The following is a 19,320-nucleotide window of genomic DNA, read 5'->3' on the forward strand; positions in this document are numbered from 1 at the left end:
AATATAAACAGCTTTGCTCTTGGCAATATGTTCATATCTAAAACCTTAAAGACAATGAAAATTAGCTCCTCATCACTTAAAAAAAGGAAGAGGGGAAAGTATTATTTAAGGAATGGAAAAACCTATTAAAAATTACTTTAAACAGATTGAAAAATGCAAACATTACCAACAGTCATTAGATAACTTCTAATTGCCTGGTATTTAAAAACATATTCATGGAATATTTTCAAATAGTAACAAATAGTTAACAATAAATTAAACACTATCCCAGTTCATTTTATTGTTAATGCTTACAATATTGTTAAGGACAGGATCAGTCATTTAATGACAAATAAATTATTTGTGACATGAGAAACCAATAATCATTTTTCCTTTACATCCACTTTAATAAATGTCAAAATTAAGCATGAACCATAAAAAGTTTAAAAACCTGGTTTCATCAGAAACTAAAATAATAAGGTATAACACAATAACAATAGCTTCTCTTACAGGAATTCTCTTCTCTTAACCTAACACATTCTTAATTGAGCAATCATTTAAAAATGTTTAAAAACTTATTTTTTTAAGTGATGGTAGAAGGTAAACTCTAGTTTACTGATTTTCAATTCACATTTATAAAAATATAGTTTTAAAACAAGTTTGGATACAATCCCTGTAACATAAATGTATAGTTTAACTGTATAAAACTGTGCCAGTTGTTCCGCATGGCTATTACTATTCTAGACCAGTGGAATCAACCTTTCTCAATTACCATTATAAACAATATTAATGTAATAGATAGCAATATTCGTGACAAAATGCATAATTTGGGTTCAAAATGGTGAATCAAACCCATACCCCCCCACCCCGAAACTTCAAAAAAAGTATATAGACACAAGTTATCAGGGCTAGAAACTAGAAGGCAGCATTCACATGCCAGAAGCTTTAATGAACTTCCAGAAGATATAGCACAACAGAGACTAGAACCAGAAAATGACCTCACTACATGTGAAAGGAGCCTCAGCTGAACCTTAACATCCCCAGAAAGAAAGAAACTGGAAATAAGGATGAACTCTTGAGTAGTGAGTAGGGAGCAATTCTCAAAATCACTAGTACCTTTTGAGATTTGCATCAGTGCCATTACATGCAGTGATGAGGAGAATGCTAACCCCGACATTATTCTAGGCATGGGTTGTTGGAAATAATTTAGAAGCACCGTCTCTGGCCTATAATGACTTTATAGTTAGAGAGGCACCAATCTAGAAAGCTTTGGGATGCCACAACAAAATCTAAAAAGAAGATAACACAGCAGTAAAGTTCCCTACTATATGAAGGCCACACTTAAGGATCTAGAAGGCCACAGGTCCCCCACCCCTGAATTACAACATTGGCTCCCCTGGTTCTCAGGCTTTTGGGCTTAGACTGAGCTATGAGAACTAGCTCCCCTAGTTCTTCAGCTTAAAGACAGCATATTAAGGGACTTGTCAGTATCCATAATCATGTGAGCCAATTCCCATAATAAAACTCCTTTCATATAGTTATACAAGTTATGCACTGTATAATAACATTTCAATCAATGATGGACCACATACACAACATTTTCTATGTTTAATAGATAAATACTTACCACTGTATATCTGTATCTGTGTAATATGTAGCATTCAGTACAGTAATATGCTGTACAGGTGGTGGCCCTATACCATCTAGGTTTTTGTAAGTATACTCTATAATATTCACACAATGACAAAATCACCCAACAATGCGTTTCTCAGAACATATCCTCATCATTAAGTGATGCCTGCCTGTATATGTATTGGTTCTTCTTCTCTGCAGAACCCCGACTAATATAGGGACTGACACACTCTCTGACCTAACTTCAGTGTTTCCATGAAGTGAAATGAGACCCCAGACAGCGCACACCACATCCCTTAGGTGTGACTTTACCCACTCTGTCCTCCCCAGTCCCACCTGCCCGACACCCTATGAATGTTACTTCCCATATGTGCACATTGGTGTTGATCAATTAGTACCAATTTAATGGTGAGTACATGTGGTGTTTGTTTTTCCATTCCTGTGATACTTCACTTAGAAGAATGGGCTCTCCAGTGAGAATGGCTTTTATGAAAAAGTCCCAAAACAACAAATGTAGGCATGGATGCGGAGAGAAAGGAACACTCATATACTGCTGGTGGGACTGCAAATTAGTACAACCTCTATGGAAAGTAGTATGGAGGTTGTATAACTAAAAGTAGAACTACCATTTGATCCAGCAATCCCACTACTAGGATAAAAAGACATTCTATAAAAAAGACATCTGCACTCGAATGTTTACAGTGGTACAATTCACAATTGCAAAGATGTGGAAACAACCCAAGTGCCCATCAATACATAAGTGGATTAATAAAATGTGGTATATGTATACCATGGAGTACTACTCAGTCATAAAATCAATATTTTTTTAAAACAGCATTTGGACTGGGTGTGGTGGCTCACACCTGTAATCCTAGCACTTTGGGAGACTGAGGTGAGAGGATTGCTTGAGGCCAGGAGTTCGAGACCAGCCTGAGAAAAAATGAGACCTGATCATCTCTACAAAATATAGAAAAAAAATTAGCTGGGCGTGATGGCACACACCTGTAGTCCCTGCTACTCAGGAGCCTGAGGTAGGAGGATTGCTTGAGTTTGAGGCTGCAGTGAGCTGGAGTGCACTCTGCCACCACACTCCAGCCTGGGTGACAGAGTGAGACCCTGTCTCACCAAAAAAAAAAAAAAAAAAGCATTTTGATGTCATCTTTTACCTCACATTTTTATAGGCTAAAAATCATGTTAAGGTTTTATATTAATTCTTTAAACAGCAATTCAAGACCTTGAGCAGAATTATGTCCAAGAAGCTTTCTTCAGTGAATTCACATTATTGAGATTTTATGATTCCATTATTTAACAATTCTAAAGGTAATCCAGTAGAAGGAAAGATTATGTATGTAGGCATACACACACACAAAATTCAAGACATTAGCAAAATCCTTTTCCTGTGTATACGATAGAATGTATTTCATTTAAACCATGCAAATTGACAACTACTTAATTCATTAGCCTCGGGCAAATGTTCAATCTGAAATTTAATTTAAAAGCCTTTTAAAATACAGACAGAAAACAAAGAATAATTTGGTGTACTCTTAACTCTAAATCATACTTCCTTTTATGTCAAGAAGTTGACAATAGCAACTTCAAGGTCACTGTCAACTTGGAAGTCATTAGCAAATAAAATATGACTTAATTGAAGCAAACTCAGCATGGAGCTGCATTATTTTAAGTGAATGCTATAATGTAACTTGAAGAAGAATTACTAACTGCCACTCTCATTGACAATTAAATGAAGACAAGGCTATTCAACTTCTCCCCCTGTCCTTCCATAATTAAATATGGAAATAGAATTTGTGAAGAATTAAAAGTCCCAAAGTGCATCAATTCAAACACTAATGGACTACTTTCCAATGTGGCAACACACAGGTAGTTCCCAGCATGTTATCATTAGCAAATATGTCAGTATCATAATTCCAATCACACACTTTGTTTGTGAAATCCACCTCTGAAAAAGAGATTTCTAATGGTTACCTGGGCTCTTCTAAAAAAAAAAAAGGAAAGTTAAATTTTATCATTCAAAATGTTATACAAAATAATTCTTAGAATTTCTCTTTAGGGTTAAATTTAGCTAAATTTTATCATTTGTCAGCTAGAGTCTTATACAAGTCTTAATTCTGTATTTAAGCTTTTATTAGATACCTTCAGCAGATGTGATTTACCAGTTGAGGGGGAAGCACAATAATTACCCATCTATTGAATTATTTTCTTGATTTTCTATTAATATTCACATCTGGAAACTGACTGAGCCCACATATAGTGTTATCTCAAACAGCAACTAAAGAGCTACATAAAATTATCAGAAAATAGGACACAATCTGAATTAATATTTTTACAGTATAATTTTGGGAGTAGTCTGGGAAGAACTTGTGTTTTTCTGCAGGAGAAACAGAAGAAAATAAAACCTTCACTGATCTTTGCCACCCTACCTCTAGTTTTCTCAATTTCAAGATGGGGATTCCACAAAATATCACAATTCAGTTCAAATTAAACTTTGCTGAATCTTCTTGAATATTAACTTATATGTATATCTATGTTTTTATATAATATGTTTAATTAGATTTAGATTTTTATTCTAATAAATACAAGTAATTATTGAAATAGGTCATCCAATAAATTAGACCTATTGAAATCATGCAATGAATTGTCATCGTCTTCTTTTGGCCTTCTATGAATAATAATTTGGTCAGAAAGAAATCAAGTTTTATATGTCAACATAATGTTTATTCATGTGGGAAAAGGTTTTATACATCTAGGGAAGCCTGGAGAAGGCTATTTGGCCTTCCAATAGCTGATACATTATTCCAAAATGAAGTAGTTTATATAGAAAATATCATTTTAAAGCAAGAATTACATTTTGAGATTCAAGAAACATCAAAGAATTGTGTAAGCTAAGGCCAAAGACCTATGATTATTGTGAAAAGGAAATACTAATTCTACATAATACAGTAGACTATACTTTTTCTCAGGATAATGGCCAAAGACAAATAACTACTAAGTGGTAGATTCCAGAAAGAAAACCCAGGAAGACTGGCTCCATTACAGTACAATTTGTCCTTCACCTTGCAGACAATATCCTAATACCAGACCATAAGACTTTCATCAATTTCACTGTAAATTTTACAGAATTGAACTTCATTGTCCTGCTAAGAATGTCTTACTCAAATATTTAATATACTTGTCTGTTAATGATGACTAATTACTGTTAACAGAATGACAGAATAGTCAAGGCCTGGAAGACCAAGTATGGCATAAAGACGAGGAGTGCAATACTCGTGAGACAAAAGCCCCATGGACAGAAGAAATGAGAATTCCCAGGGTAAGAACAGGAAACATATAATTTATAATATCCTTACTCTCCTTTTTACCAAGAGTAACTAATTCTTCGTAAGTTTTACAGCATGGAGCAATCCATCAGGTCTTAAAATATCATTCTACTGATATTTGTATTTGGATAGAAAGTGTATCATTTTTAGTTTATTCCATAATCAACTGTAATCAAAAAAGGAGTTACAAATAAAAAATTCAATAATAATGGCAGATGTATTTACCTTTACCATTGTTCTTTAATTCTTTGTGTCAGTTTGAGTTACTGTCTAATAATCTTTCATTTCAGCCTGAAGAACTTCCCTTAGTATTGCTTTTATGGGCTATACTAGCAACAAATTCTGTCAGTTTCCATTTATCTCAAATATCTTAATTTCTCTTGCATTGTCAAGGAATAGTTTTGATGATTACAGAATCTTTGATTGGAAGTCTTTTTTTTCCCCAGCAATTTGAATATGTCATTCCACTGTTTTCTGGTCTCCATGGTTTCTGATAAGTCATCTGTTAATCTTTTTGAGGATTCCTTGTATATGATATGTTACTTTTCTCTTGCTGCTCTTAAAATTCTCTGTCTTTGGTTTTCAACAACCATTAAGTGTCTTGGTGTGCATCTCTTTGCATTTATCCTACCTGGAGTTTGTTGAGCTTCTTCCTTGTGTACATTAATGTTTTCCATCAAATTTGGGATGTTTTTAGCCCTTATTTCTTCAAATATTCTCTCTGCCCCTTTCTCTTTCTCCTTTCTTTCTGGGATTCCCATTAGGCATGTGTTGAGATGCTTAATGATGTCCCACAGGCTCTGAACTATGTTTATTTTCCTTCAACCTATTTTCTTTTTGTTCATCAAATTGCACAATATCAATTGACATGTATTCAGGTTCACTGATTTTTTTTCTTCTGCCAGTTCAAATCTGCTGCTGGATTCTTCCAGTAAATTTTTAATTTCCATTATTGTATTTTTCAATTCCAGAATTTCTACTTGGGTTTTTTTCCTAAAATCTCTATCTCTTTATTGATATTCTCTATTAGGTAAGACACTGCTCTTATATTCACATAAATGAGAGGGAAAAAATTCTATTGTATTAAGTCACTGAAATTTAGGGGTCTATTTTTTACTGCAGTTAGTATTACACTAACTAAAACAAGTACAATCATTAACAATCTTCCAATTGTCAATATGAAATGCATTATACTTACAAACTGAGGTTTGTAATATGCTGGACCTAGTGTACTATCACTAGCAGGTGGAAAACATTTTGTAATACTGTCATCCTCATTAATATGATAACCATATGACTTCGCACAAGAAGGAATTGAAGGAACATCAACACTTCTGGTAACTGTAGGTGCTCTTGAAATTTTCTGTAAGGAAAACATTTTATATTATTTACTCAAGGCAAGCAGAGAGGAAATGAAGAACCAAATATTAAAATTTACTAAAAGGCAACTATTAAATATTGACTTAACAAGTTTCATAATATAAAGCAAAAATGTTTGTTTTGTAAAAGTAATGTAAAGGAGTGAATTCAAGTCTCATCTCATCTTATAAACCAAGAGAATACATACCATTACTATTAAAGCCACTATAAGAAGCAAGGATTCTCTCTCATTTGGGTCTGTCATTTATCTTGCTTAGTAAAGCCATATTATTACTGATTCTGAAAACAGGCAATCCTATGGCCCTATCAACAATCATACTATTATAGTTCTGCCATGCAAAAACAAACTTAATATTTTTCAGTAACATTTCCTGGCTTCGTTCCTTTCCAGCTCCTGATTTGTTTCTATATTATCTTGTATAAATATCTAATTATACAGACTATATAGCAGGAAAATGTCTATGATATAACGCTAAATGGAAATAGCAAAATATAAAATTGAATTATGAATATAGCTATGTGAGCTATGTGAAGTTGTATATAAATGTATAAAATCATAGACATATGATTTAATACTAAAAGAACTATGCAAAAATTAACAGACTATTAATGCTAAGGGTTAGAAGTTTTAGGATGATTATCCTTTTTTCAAAGTTTGCTTAATGTAAAATATTTTATAATTTAAATAAAACCAGGAAGTAGTAACATATTAGAAACTAATATAACACCTATCAAATAGGCCAGGTGTGGTAGCTCACACTTGTAATCCTAGTATTTTGGGAGAACAAGGCAGGAGGATGGCTTGAGGCCAGGAATTTGAGACTAGCCTGAACAACATACTGAGATCCAAGTTAAAATAATATACAAACAACTTTTTAAAAATTAGCTGGATGTGCTGGCACATGCCTGTAGGCCTACCTACTAGGGAGGCTGAGGCAGGAGAATAGCTTGAGCCCAGGAGTTTGAGGTTACAGTGAGCTATGATGATGCCACTGTACTCTAGCCCAGGCAACAAAGCAAGACTCTGTCTCAAAAGAAAAACAAACAAAAAAAATCAAATAAAAGTATTGGCATTTAAAGGATTTAGTTACGTGGAAGATTACGTTATAAACATACTATTGCTGGTAGAATTTTGTTTTTTACTACTTAAAGACAGCTATTAAGTAGTTCCAGTGACACTAAGGAGATTCTTACCAAATTAAAACAGGAAAGCGTTGAATGGCTTCCTTTCCATTCAGTACTTTCAAAAAGTATAGCCCCTACCTCCTTCTTCAGCTTCTATCCCTACTACTCTGCCTTAGATTCTGTACTCCAAACATCCCAAAGAACTTTGTTCTTCCCTGAACATACCATGCTACTAAACACCTCAATGTCTTTACTTATGTGGTTTTCTCTGCTTGGAATGTTTTTTCCCACTCTTTTTAACTACTTAGTGAATTCTTCTTCAAGATCAAGTTTAATCATTTCCCCTATTGCCTCCAAAGACTCTCTACTGGGCTACTAGTGAACATTGTATTATGGCTCTAACATATCATTTCATGAACTCTATTGTACTGAATTTCATTCATTACTTCCCTGTTAAAATCAGGAAGCAGTGATTTATCTGCTATGTATTACCGGGATCGAGCATCGTGTATGGCACACATAGTCACTCAGTAAGTGATAAATCCTTGCATGAGTAAATGAACATTTACTTTGCTATCACACATGAATTATCAGATATTTAAATACACTTGTAAGACTTAACCCTATTGTCATTGCATTGACATTATTCAGTTGAGTACTTAGGCCTAAATTATGCCCTCCTAAACAAAGAACTGATTAAAATATAATTAATATGAGCTATGTGAAGACATTATGGAAAGAGAAGAAGGGGACACTCTAAATAAACAATGACTGAAGTACCCTAGATAATAATATTTATTTCAAAGGAGTAGGCCTTTGGTGTAAACATTATTAATTACATAACACCAATGTACCTTTCCAAACATATCACCTAACAGTCTTCTACATAAATTCTTCACTCCAGTTAAAATAATCTTATCATTGCCTTCTATAAAATCCCACTTCTACATCTCCACTCACATAACACTCCATGCTTGGAATGCATATTCCAATCCTATTTTTCAAAGCCTATCTCAAGACCAACCATCTCTATAAATCCTCTGTACATTATACCTTTGCATAACACAGCAGTTCTCCTTTAAATTCCTGTGGCATTTAATTACATGATCATTCATTTAGCACGTGTTACGTTTTGTCATGCATTACTAGCTACCTATATGTCTCTCTCCCACCTAAATTTTAAGCTTTTTAATTTCAGGAATCATGTTTTTAATTGCATTGTATTATTAATAGTACTTAACACAGTTTTCTCTAAATATAGGTAAACCACTCAGGTGGTTTTATAATTTTCCTTACTTCCTATTCACTACAGACATTGAATGTTATAGATTTATTAAGAGCAAAAATGAAGTTGGATGCTAACACAGTTAAAAACTAAAGTTTATTTGATTATAAACTAGCTACAATATAGATACCAACAAATCTACTTTTACAGTAAAGCTTTTCAAATGTACTTAGCACATAAAATACTAAACTTTCTATTTTAACTAAAAGAAATGTTATTAGAAGGATAATTTAAAATAGCAACATACTGATTTAAGATGCTCTTTGGCCTCTAGTACTTTTCTGTTCATGATATCTAGTGTTCTAGGATAAGATTGATCATAGCTTGCTGGTCCTGGATTATTTGAAATAAACTTCTTAAAACGTTTCTCCCGGTTTTGTAGACTATGGCCTCCTTTTATATTACACTAAGTTGGAGAGAAAAAACTTATGAAACAGTTAAAAGAGGTACTTTATAATTGATTCCTATTTGATAAATACTAATTTTTCTGAACAAATAGTTTGAAACCCAACCTGAGAAAAGTTAAGACCCCTGACTGAAGACATAGTTCTAGTGGAAGAGGATAATAAGAGAGGATGACAATTATAGTTGTCAGTTTTAACTCTGAACCCAAACTAAAATTTACTGTACTTAGAATACTCTAAGAGAATGCAAGAAAACTCAGTTTTAAAACAGGAATTCCCAAAGCTGTAGAACTAGAATAAAGAGTATGTTTTCCCCTGGAAAATCTGTACTCCTGAAATAAACTTTAAAAAATGCTGGCATTCACAGTGCAGGCAAAAAGCAAATCTTCCAAGCTTGTTTGGGATAAATTATTTTCACAGATAACATTTTGGTTATTTCCAGAGAAGTTTACGTAGGCTATTGGCAACAGCTTGGTTTTATGTTCAGATTAATTTGAAACACTATTTATTGCAGAGAAAACACTGGGAAAAATCATCCATGGCTCTCCTTGCCACATGTCAGGATTCTCCAGAATCAGAAAATTATCAATTAATAGCCAGTTAATTCAGATAAAATTCCATAATACACATTCTTATAAACAGTTATAGGGCAATCATTCCAAAAGTTAATCATAATAGTAGTGGTTGGTATTTGATTAATCAGCTAAGATTTCTTTCAAAAGTCATTGATTTACCAATAGCCCTTTTTACCTGCCAGTTGCCCACAATAACTATTAACAGAGCCTATTTCTGCTGTGCATCTTATTTGGCTTCATTCAACTTTTAAGAAATACATAAAGGAAGTCTTCTTTTTCAATTTTATTTTTAGATAACCAAATCACTGCTTGATTACTATTTTAATAAGCTCAGAATTCCTATGTTTAAAGACTTTGGATCTATAAAAATATAACTGATTTATTTTGCAAAAATATTAAAAAATTGGACAAAAATAAAATTATGTGAAAACAGAAGACCTTTTCCACTTTTCATAGAGCCATTACTGTACGTTCTATGATCATATGAATCAACTGCAACTTGAATTTATATTGAATACTTCAATGAAGACTTTATCTGGGCCTCCAACAGGGGAGTTAAAGGTCTGCTGGGGTCAGCTAGGAGCTAATATGTATGAATGCAAAATTTGTGTGAAAATCATAAAAAATGATATTCACAACTATGAAGATATTGGAGTTCTATCCACTATTTCTAAACATGAATGGACCATTGAAGACATTCTGGTCACAGACTCTTAAGACTGTGCAGAAACAAGACATAGCTGAGACAATGGCAATGGCTATGGCTTTCGAGTATGGCACAAAAAACAATTTCTTCACTCTATTGCCATCTGTCTTCCACATATCTTAACCATATGCACAACTTTCATGGATCATAATTCATTCATTCTGAATCTATAATTCATTCATAATTCCCATCCTCAAGGATCATGCAACTTGTAACAATGGTTTATGTCTTATATAGAGAATAATGAAAACACCTACTCATGCAACCAACATCAAATACACTTACTTTGTGTTACTCAAATTAAAACACATAGATAGAAAAGCAAAAGAAGATAATATGAGGGGAAAACTATGACAAATGCCGTTTTAGTCTATAGAGGAAGAAAACATGATTTTTATGACCCTACATATTTATAATAACTTTACAAATTTACCTGTGCTTCTGAAACATTATAGTGTCCTGGACCTGGACCAGCTTTCTCAATGTGAGAGGCAACAGTAAAAGCACCTTCTCTGGTAGTCAAAGAAAGAAATGGTGCATAACCACCTACAAAAATAAAATCATATCACTGGCAGATAAGAAAGATTCCAAGGATTTCAGAGAAAAAAACCACTCAAAATATATATAATCATGTAGTACTCTCAATTGTTGAAACTATGTTTTCATAACTAAGGGCTAGCCACAGAAGTTATTACATTTCTTAAAATCTAAGATCAGAACTTTTATTAATATATATTAAATATAAGAACCTACAGAACTGGACTTACTGAACAACAGAAAAAAATACCCAAAGAAAATAAAAAAAAACAAAAATAAAAGCCTTTTGTCTTCTAATCATGTTTGGTTGGAATGAAAATGGCAGTTATATAGCTAACAAAACATTTTCATCCTCAGAAGACCACTGTTTTAGATTCTGAAATATCATGTATTATTTGTAGAAAATAGCATATATAAACTTGTAAATACAACCTAGATGGAAAGAATTTAAAGTGGGTTTACATCAGGTAATTGTCTCCTTTCCTTGACACAAAGTTGGTACTTAGTAAATATTTCTTGAGTTCCTGACCCTAAACAAAGGCTTACAAATCCAAGACACAAATTTCACTGGAACAAGCAATCGTCAGATTATATAAACTTGGGTAGTCTACTGAAAGACTGAAAAAAACCTTGAAGAATAGTATTGAGAAAATTAATACAGTTTAAGAAACATGGATACTAAAGAAGAGACGGAAGAGAATAGAATAGCTATATTCAACAGGTAATAAAAGAATGAAACTAAAGACTCAAAACTTGTATCCTAAATCTTGTACACTAAAGGGAAATGTGTGCAACTATAAGAATTTATGGTGATAATTACTATAGCAAAAAATCTCGATAATGTGAACTAATAATAAAATATACTCTATTTAAAACTAGAAATATTGTGTTTCTTTTAAGGCTCCCATGTATTAAAATGCAACTGAAATCAAGAATTATTTATTTGGGTTAGGTATTACAGCATAAAAGAGGTAAGTAAAATACAGACATTATAGTTTTAAAAAAGTCTTGAAACATTAAGAAAATATTAAAATAATTTTAAACAAGAAAAAACATCTCCAATACCATAACGAAAGACAAATGCTCAGAAATTCAAAAAGAAGGAAATTTCTCATCTACATTGAGATGATTAGGAAAAGCTTCATGGATAATGTTAAAACTCTTTAAGTGTTAATTTATTAATAGTAACTGATGGTTTCAGTTGGCACCCCCAAAGCAGGGGAAAAAGAAAGGAAAGAGAAAGTGAAGGAGAAAGAGGAAGGGAAAGGGAAGGGAAGGAAGAGGAAAGGAAAAGGGGAGGAAAGGAGAAAGAAGGGGAGGACAGGGGAGGAAAGGAAGGAGGAGAGGAGAGGAGAGGAGAGGAGAGGAGAGGAAGGAAGGAAGGAAGGAAGGAAGGAAGGAAGGAAGGAAGGAAGGAAGGAAGGAAGAAAAAAGGGAAGGAAAGAAGGAAGGGAGGGAGGGAGAGACAAAGAGGAAGGAAGGAAGGAAGGAAGGAAGGAAGGAAGGAAGGAAGGAAGGAAGGAAGGAAGGAAGGAAAAGAAAAGGAAGAAACATCTTTGGATAAGTAACAAAGACTACAAAAGCATAAATCCTTACAAGTAAGCCAAGGTTCACATTGAAAAGGCAACAGTTGTCTGCTAGAGCTAAGAAACCAAGGACACCAGTGAAGCATTCCAAATCATGTTATGTGGCCAAAAAACAAGATATGGATTTCATTCAAAACACACATATAAATATATACACACAACCCCCCCCACACCAAGCTACAGATCATATAAAGTGAATCATACAAATTACCAGAGAGTGTGCTTCCAAGAGGCATGAAAATATGATCCATAAACAGTAGAAAAGTCAATGAAAAGAAATGGATTTAGAAATGAGAAAATGAAATTAGCAGACAAGAACATTTAAATATTAGAAATATTCTTCATGTATTCAACAAGGTAGAGGAAAGATGAACATGATGAGAGGATAAAGATATTTTTCTAAAAACCCAAATCAAATTTCTGAAGTAAAAAATACACTGATGTGATAAACAATAAATTTTATGTGGGCTAATAAAAGACATTTTTCTCCATTCTTAGTCCCTTTAAAAAACGGATTCTCCTCAACTTATGGTCGGGTTACTTTCCAATAAACCTCACATAAACTGAAAATATCACAGTCAAAACTGCATTTAATACACCTAACCTACTGAACATCATAGCTTAGCCTAGTAGACCTTAAACAATGTTAAGAACATGTACATTAGCCTAAATTTGGACAAAATCATCTAAAATAAAGACTATTTTATAATAAAATGATGATGAATAGCTCATGTAATTTATTGAACACTGTTATTGTACTAAAAGTGAAAAACAGAATGGTTGTGTGGATACTAGAAGTATGGTTTTTACTGAATGACATTTTATGTGACTTTCTATTTAAGTATTAATATTATATCTCACAATTGAAGGAGGTTATTTTAAGCTTAGGTTCATATAGACATTAAGGTGAGATAAACAGGTATGAACACTAAGAAAGCTAAACTCAGGCTACTTCTGGGGTAGTCGTCATCAGAACATGGCAGAGCCCCTATATGAATCTACCCAAACAAACGTAAAGTTAATTGCAGAGTACTGCAATTCATATAAAAATGGAACAAACACACACACAATAGCTCATGTATTCAACATATTATTGATGTTGCTAATATGTATGTTAATATATATAATATATATGAAAGAATTAGGCAACAGAGAGTCAAGATAGGCAGCACTCATACAATCTTCATTGAAATTTTCCAAAATTAATTATATAGACTCCTTTGTCAATAATATTAAAGTATATGCAAAATTTTGAGTGCATGTAAAACCACAAAAAAATTTAAATGGGCCAGGTATGATGGCTCACACCTGTAATCGCTTGGCATTTTGGGAGGCCAAGGTTCAAGCATCACTTGAGGCCAGGAGTTTGTTACCAGCCTGGGCAATACAGTGGACCTTATCTTTATAAAAAATGTTAATAAATAAATGAAACCATTTTTTAAAAAATTAAAATGTTTATAATGATAAAGTCCATGAGAGAAAGGACTTATCTGTTTTGCTCAGAGCTGTATGCCTTATGTTTATAGTTAGGGTGACCAACTTTCCCAGTTTGCCCAGGACATAGGACTTTTAGTACTAAAAGTAGGACAGCCTCAGACAAACGAAGATGATGGGTCACCCTATCATAGTGCCCTGCATAGTAAACAATGAATATAGAATTAACAAGTGATATTCTAAACTGTACCTTTAGCTATTCATTAATATTGGATGCTTTCTTATGTATGGCAGATGTGCATGTATGATAGACAGGGAAGATGATGAATAAGATAAGACCCTGGCCTCAAATAGTGGGACAGCCAGACGGACAAACAATTACACCACAAAAGGCACTGCTAATAATTTCGACATAAAATATAGAAAAAGAGTATTCTGGGGAATTAAGGTTGGTGGAGTTTGATTTGGGACACATGGATATATTGACATGTGAAGTGTCAACTACAAATGATAAATCAAACTGACAGAAGAAATTAAGAATATAGAAGAGGAAAAGATGTGAAAAAAAGAAATGAGTTCAGTTTGGGATATAAAGTTTGAGGCGCCAACAGCAGATGATAAATCAAACTGGCATGAAGCAATAAAAGTCAGTCCATTCTGAGAAAGAAAGTAGACACTATGTGATTAAAGGACAAGTTCAATAGCCACAACTACAGCCACAAAACAAAGAAAAGGGCATTTTTCACATATAAGCAATAACTAAGTTTTTGAAACACGTACTCATCTTCAGGTATATCAACATATATAGCAATCACAGACATATCATTTATTTAAACTTAAATAAAGATAGATTGCATTCCCTGATGCAGCCTCCCTATATTCTGATTGGCTAGTAAGATAAAATCATCATTGTTGGCATAAGCACACAGGCATGTGTATAAGACCATGGATAACTAATTCTTCTGTGGCAGATAAAGCTAACTACTCCCCATCAAAGAAAAAATCTGGGAAAGAATACAATTAGATGATGTCACTCAGCTTATATAACTAATAGAGAACCAATATAGATAACCAATATACAGCTAATGGGGGGTGCCGTTTGTTACACAGATAAGCTCAAAAAGCAATGAAATACTACTTAGCACAATAATGTCAGGAGCAGTCACATTATTAAAAGGAGTATGTTTTTATCACATTATACCAGGCTGGTTGTCTCTGGGGAAAATTTACTTTGATAAGAGATGTTTGCTTCTCAGATAATTGTGAGAAAATCAGGCACAGCTCTCACTAATCTGGAATTTGAGTATCCATTCTCTCTCCCACCTTGTGAAAGCAGAAAGCAGAGCAGCTTAGGCCGATCCCTTTCAGTTTGCAAGGGATAGGGTAAAAGAGATTCTCCCTAATCAAGAAATGGAGTTTCAAATTAAGATGGAAAGAATTTCCTAAGGAAAATGCGGAGACGGTGCACTGGAGTATTAACCAAGCAGGCTATATTAAGAAGAGGATGATGGTTAGGAGAGAGAAATGTTGGGAATAAAGAGTATCTGCATCTAAGGGCCTAAGTTCCTCTCTTCTTGTCAAGTTCCAGGTAACAAGTAAGTTATATAAAGCCACAACATCTGCTCTTCCCACATCATACTCTATAAAATGTATCTGACCCTTAACTTAAATAACTCTATATATTCTGCATAGTATAATGTTATTGGTCTTAAAGACTAGTGAGGTAGAACCTTCTACCCATTAGGATAGTTGTTTCAAAGATTCAGCAAATAGTAAATGTTGATGAGAATGTGGAGAAATCAGGAAACCTGTGCACTTCTCGTGGGAATGTATAATGATGCAACCACTGTGAAAAACAGTGTAGTGCTTCCACAAAAACTTAATTAAGAATTACCATATGACCCAGCAATGGAAACACTGGGTATGTACCCAAAAGAAATGAAAGCTGGGTATCATAGAGATATTTGTATCCCACTGTTCATAGCAGCAGCATTCACAGAATCCAAAGGCAGAAGCATCCCAAGTGTCCACTGACTAAGCAATGGGATAAGCAACACGTGGTATATACATACAATGGAATATTATTCAGGCTTTAAGAGAATGGAAATTCTGACCAATGCTACAACATGAATAAAACTTGAAGATATTATGTGAAGAGAAAATAGCCAGTCATAAATTATACAAAATATTGTATGATTCCACTTCTATGAGATACTTAGAATAGGCAAATTCATAGTAACAGAAAGTCTCTATGGGTTATTATATGGGTGGTTGTCAGGGACAGGAGGTATTTGAGAATGTGCAGTTGTTGTTTAATGATACAAAGTTCAATTTTGTAAGATGAAAAGAGTTCTGGAGATAGTGTTGTTCTTTGCATATTAATGTGAATGTACTTAATGCTACTAAACTGTATACTAAAAATGATTAAACTGGATAATTTTATGTAAAAAAAAAAAAAGACTAGTGAGGTAGAAAGTACCTAGGAAAAAGATGCTAGATACTTTCAAATTATGTTACCAGAGAAATCTAGTAATCACTAAAGAGACAACTGTTCCTTCTATTGATTACCAGCATTGGTAAAACAGGGATCTATAGTATGCAGTGGCTCAAATTTACCAAGCATGAAATTTCCTAGTTTCTCTCATAGGTCAACAAGACACAATCCTATAAAAGTTAAAAAAAATAAAAATAAAAAAAAGGCCTGGCCATACCTTAGTTACTCCCTTCAAAGCAGAACCAACACAAGTTATGAGTTTTAAATTCTGCTATATATGGCTCATTAGATTTTAACTTTATTTCAAGATTACTGTTTGTTTTTAATTGAGCACTTATATGTTACAGTATTGAGCTAAAAACTGAGAATAATAAAGATCATGGTTACTGCCCTCAAGCAATTCACATTTTAGTGGGGCTGCCGGACAATTAACATTAATTACAATATAGGATCAAAGTGCTATAAAAGTGTCATTAAATAGTCAGAGAGAAAAAACCTGAGAAAGACCAAAGTCAGAGAACAACTCACTTTGGCTGAGTCTTAAAGAATAGAAGTAGGTAAAGAAGGAAGACAGAGCACACTGAGTAGAGGGACTAGCAGGTTCAAAGGCATAGAGGTGAATGAGCATGAACTTGGGAAAACTGTAAAGCTAGGATTGCTGAAATGTAGGTCAAGTGTAGGTGGAAGTGTGGGTGCCAGGAAAGATCAGGTAATCCCTGACCACATTAGGGATTAGAACATGAAAGAACATTATGCGCCATATTAAGGAGTTCAGATTTCAACCTTGATGTTGTTACAAAGGATTTTTTTTTGTTTGTTTTTTACAAATAATTATATCTTAGAAAGATCACTCTAGCCACAAGACAGAAGACAGATTAGAGACTGATATAAAGGGAAACAAGTTATATTTTATGAGTTTAATTCAGAACAGAATTAATGAGGGTTAGAACTAAGTCAAGGGCAGTTAAATGGAAAAAGGGGACCAATTAGAGAGACATTGAGAGGATAGAATCATTGGGTCTCATGATCAGAGAGAGTGGTCAGGGAGAAAAGACTACAGAATAATTCCAAAGCTTAAAGTTTATGACAGACTCATAGGGAATTTTTTTAAAGGGGCCAGTATTGCTGCAGAAAATTATAAGTTCAGACACTTAGAACTTCAGATACCAGAGACCATCCAGGTAGAGATGTCCAAAAAAGTAACTGGCAATGCTGAAGGTCTATAAGTCAGGAGAAAGCTCATTTTAGAGACATAAATCATCTATCTGTCTAAAGACTTTCTTCTGAGAGTTATTGGAATCAGAATATGGACTGTAGTTGAAGCTATGGATATGAATGAGAAAGTACACATGAGAAAAGTAACAACAAGCAAAGGATGTTAAGTATGCTATATAAACATTTACAAGGTGTTGGGAAAATGAAAACCTTTAAAGAAGACTATGAATGATATTTTGGAGAGGGGATGAAAATGACTCCCTGATTTAGCACTTAACAAATGTTTGTTAGGTCCCAACCCTGTGTCATACACTTTTCCAAGACAATAGTTGGAAAAAGAACCAGGAGAAAATGATGTAGATGCCATGATCCGTTATGTCAACAGAATAATAGATCCTAGCATTTGTTTAAAAATATACAGTGTAGGTATAGGAAAATTCAGGTTAAGAAAAACTGTGATTTGGACGGTATGAAGCTCCAGAAAATCAGCTTGAAGTATTTATTAAAAGTGTTGACTAAGTCACTACCTGCAAACAAAAGAGAGCAAATAATTATTTAAATTATCTATCCCCACTCCACTTCTCAAGCATATGGCTTTTCTTTACAGAATGTGGGGAAAGGGGCTCTCACGCAGTATATATTCAAAGAGAAATGGGGGTGGTCAGATAAGAAGCATCTGCCTGGGCCGGGCGCGGTGGCTCACGCCTGTGATCCCAGCACTCTGGGAGGCCGAGGCGGGAGGATCACTCGAGGTCAGGGGTTCAAGACCAGCCTGAGCAAGAGCGAGACCCCGTCTCTACTAAAAATAGAAAGAAATTATGTGGACAGCTAAAAATATATATAGAAAAATTAGCCGGGCATGGTGGCGCATGCCTGTAGTCCCAGCTACTCGGGAGGCTGAGGCAGGAGGATCGCTTGAGCCCAGGAGTCTGAGGTTGCTGTGAGTGAGGCTGACGCCACAGCACTCACTCTAGCCCAGGCGACAGAGCGAGACTCTGTCACAAAAAAAAAAAAAAAAACCTCCTAGTCACATGCTCACCAGCCTTGCGAAACGGGACAAGTGACCCCATCAGTCCCCGTCTGTAAAATGAGGGCCGTGCTTCCCTGCCTGCTTCCCGTCTTCTTGCGTTCCCGTCACGGACGGGGAGCGGCTGGGGGTGAGGCACCTGTCACGGGCGGGTGGCCTCCCGCGACACCCTACCTGCGGCCCGCGGCTTCCGGAACGGAACCTGGTAGGACCCGGGGCCCACATGGGCCTCTGTGCTGCCGCCTTCGGCCAGCCCGAGCGCGCGGGGAGCGCGGTCATACATGATGGCGGAGGCCGCTAGGAGCACAGGTGCCGGGAAGGGACTAGAAACAAGGCAGAGGCGGCCTGGAGCAGAAGGAAGCCCTGCTCTGAGGAGGCCCGGGCAGAACGGCCCTAAATACCGGAACCAGCGTATGGGTTGTCTCCCCACCCGCTCCTTGGTACCAAATTTCCCTCCAGTTCTCCGGCCCTGAGGTAAAACGGAAAGGAGACCGGAAGTTAGAGCTCCCACCCAATCAGCGGTTCCCCAGCGAAGAGCTCATAGGCTCCTCCGTCGAAGCTTGGGCGGCAGGCGTCCGGCCCTGCACTTCCGGCCCTGGCCCCGCC

The 19,320-nt window shown here is 35.1% G+C and overlaps 1 protein-coding gene across 1 annotated transcript in view; it reads right to left on the bottom strand.

The window, feature by feature from the left end:
- Window positions 1–18,997, bottom strand: part of STPG2 (sperm tail PG-rich repeat containing 2) — a 131,685-nt gene extending 112,688 nt beyond the window's left edge. The window contains exons 1-3 of the mRNA XM_045536637.1: window positions 18,889–18,997; window positions 10,855–10,967; window positions 6,145–6,309 (exon numbers count right to left, since the gene is read on the bottom strand). Of these exons, the coding sequence (XP_045392593.1) occupies window positions 6,145–6,309; window positions 10,855–10,967; window positions 18,889–18,997 (387 nt within the window). The remainder of the gene's footprint in view (window positions 1–6,144; window positions 6,310–10,854; window positions 10,968–18,888) is intronic.
- Between the last annotated feature and the right edge of the window lie 323 nt (window positions 18,998–19,320).

The sequence above is a fragment of the Lemur catta genome, chromosome 24, assembly GCF_020740605.2.
Source record: "Lemur catta isolate mLemCat1 chromosome 24, mLemCat1.pri, whole genome shotgun sequence".
NCBI classification, from domain to species: Eukaryota; Metazoa; Chordata; class Mammalia; order Primates; family Lemuridae; genus Lemur; species Lemur catta.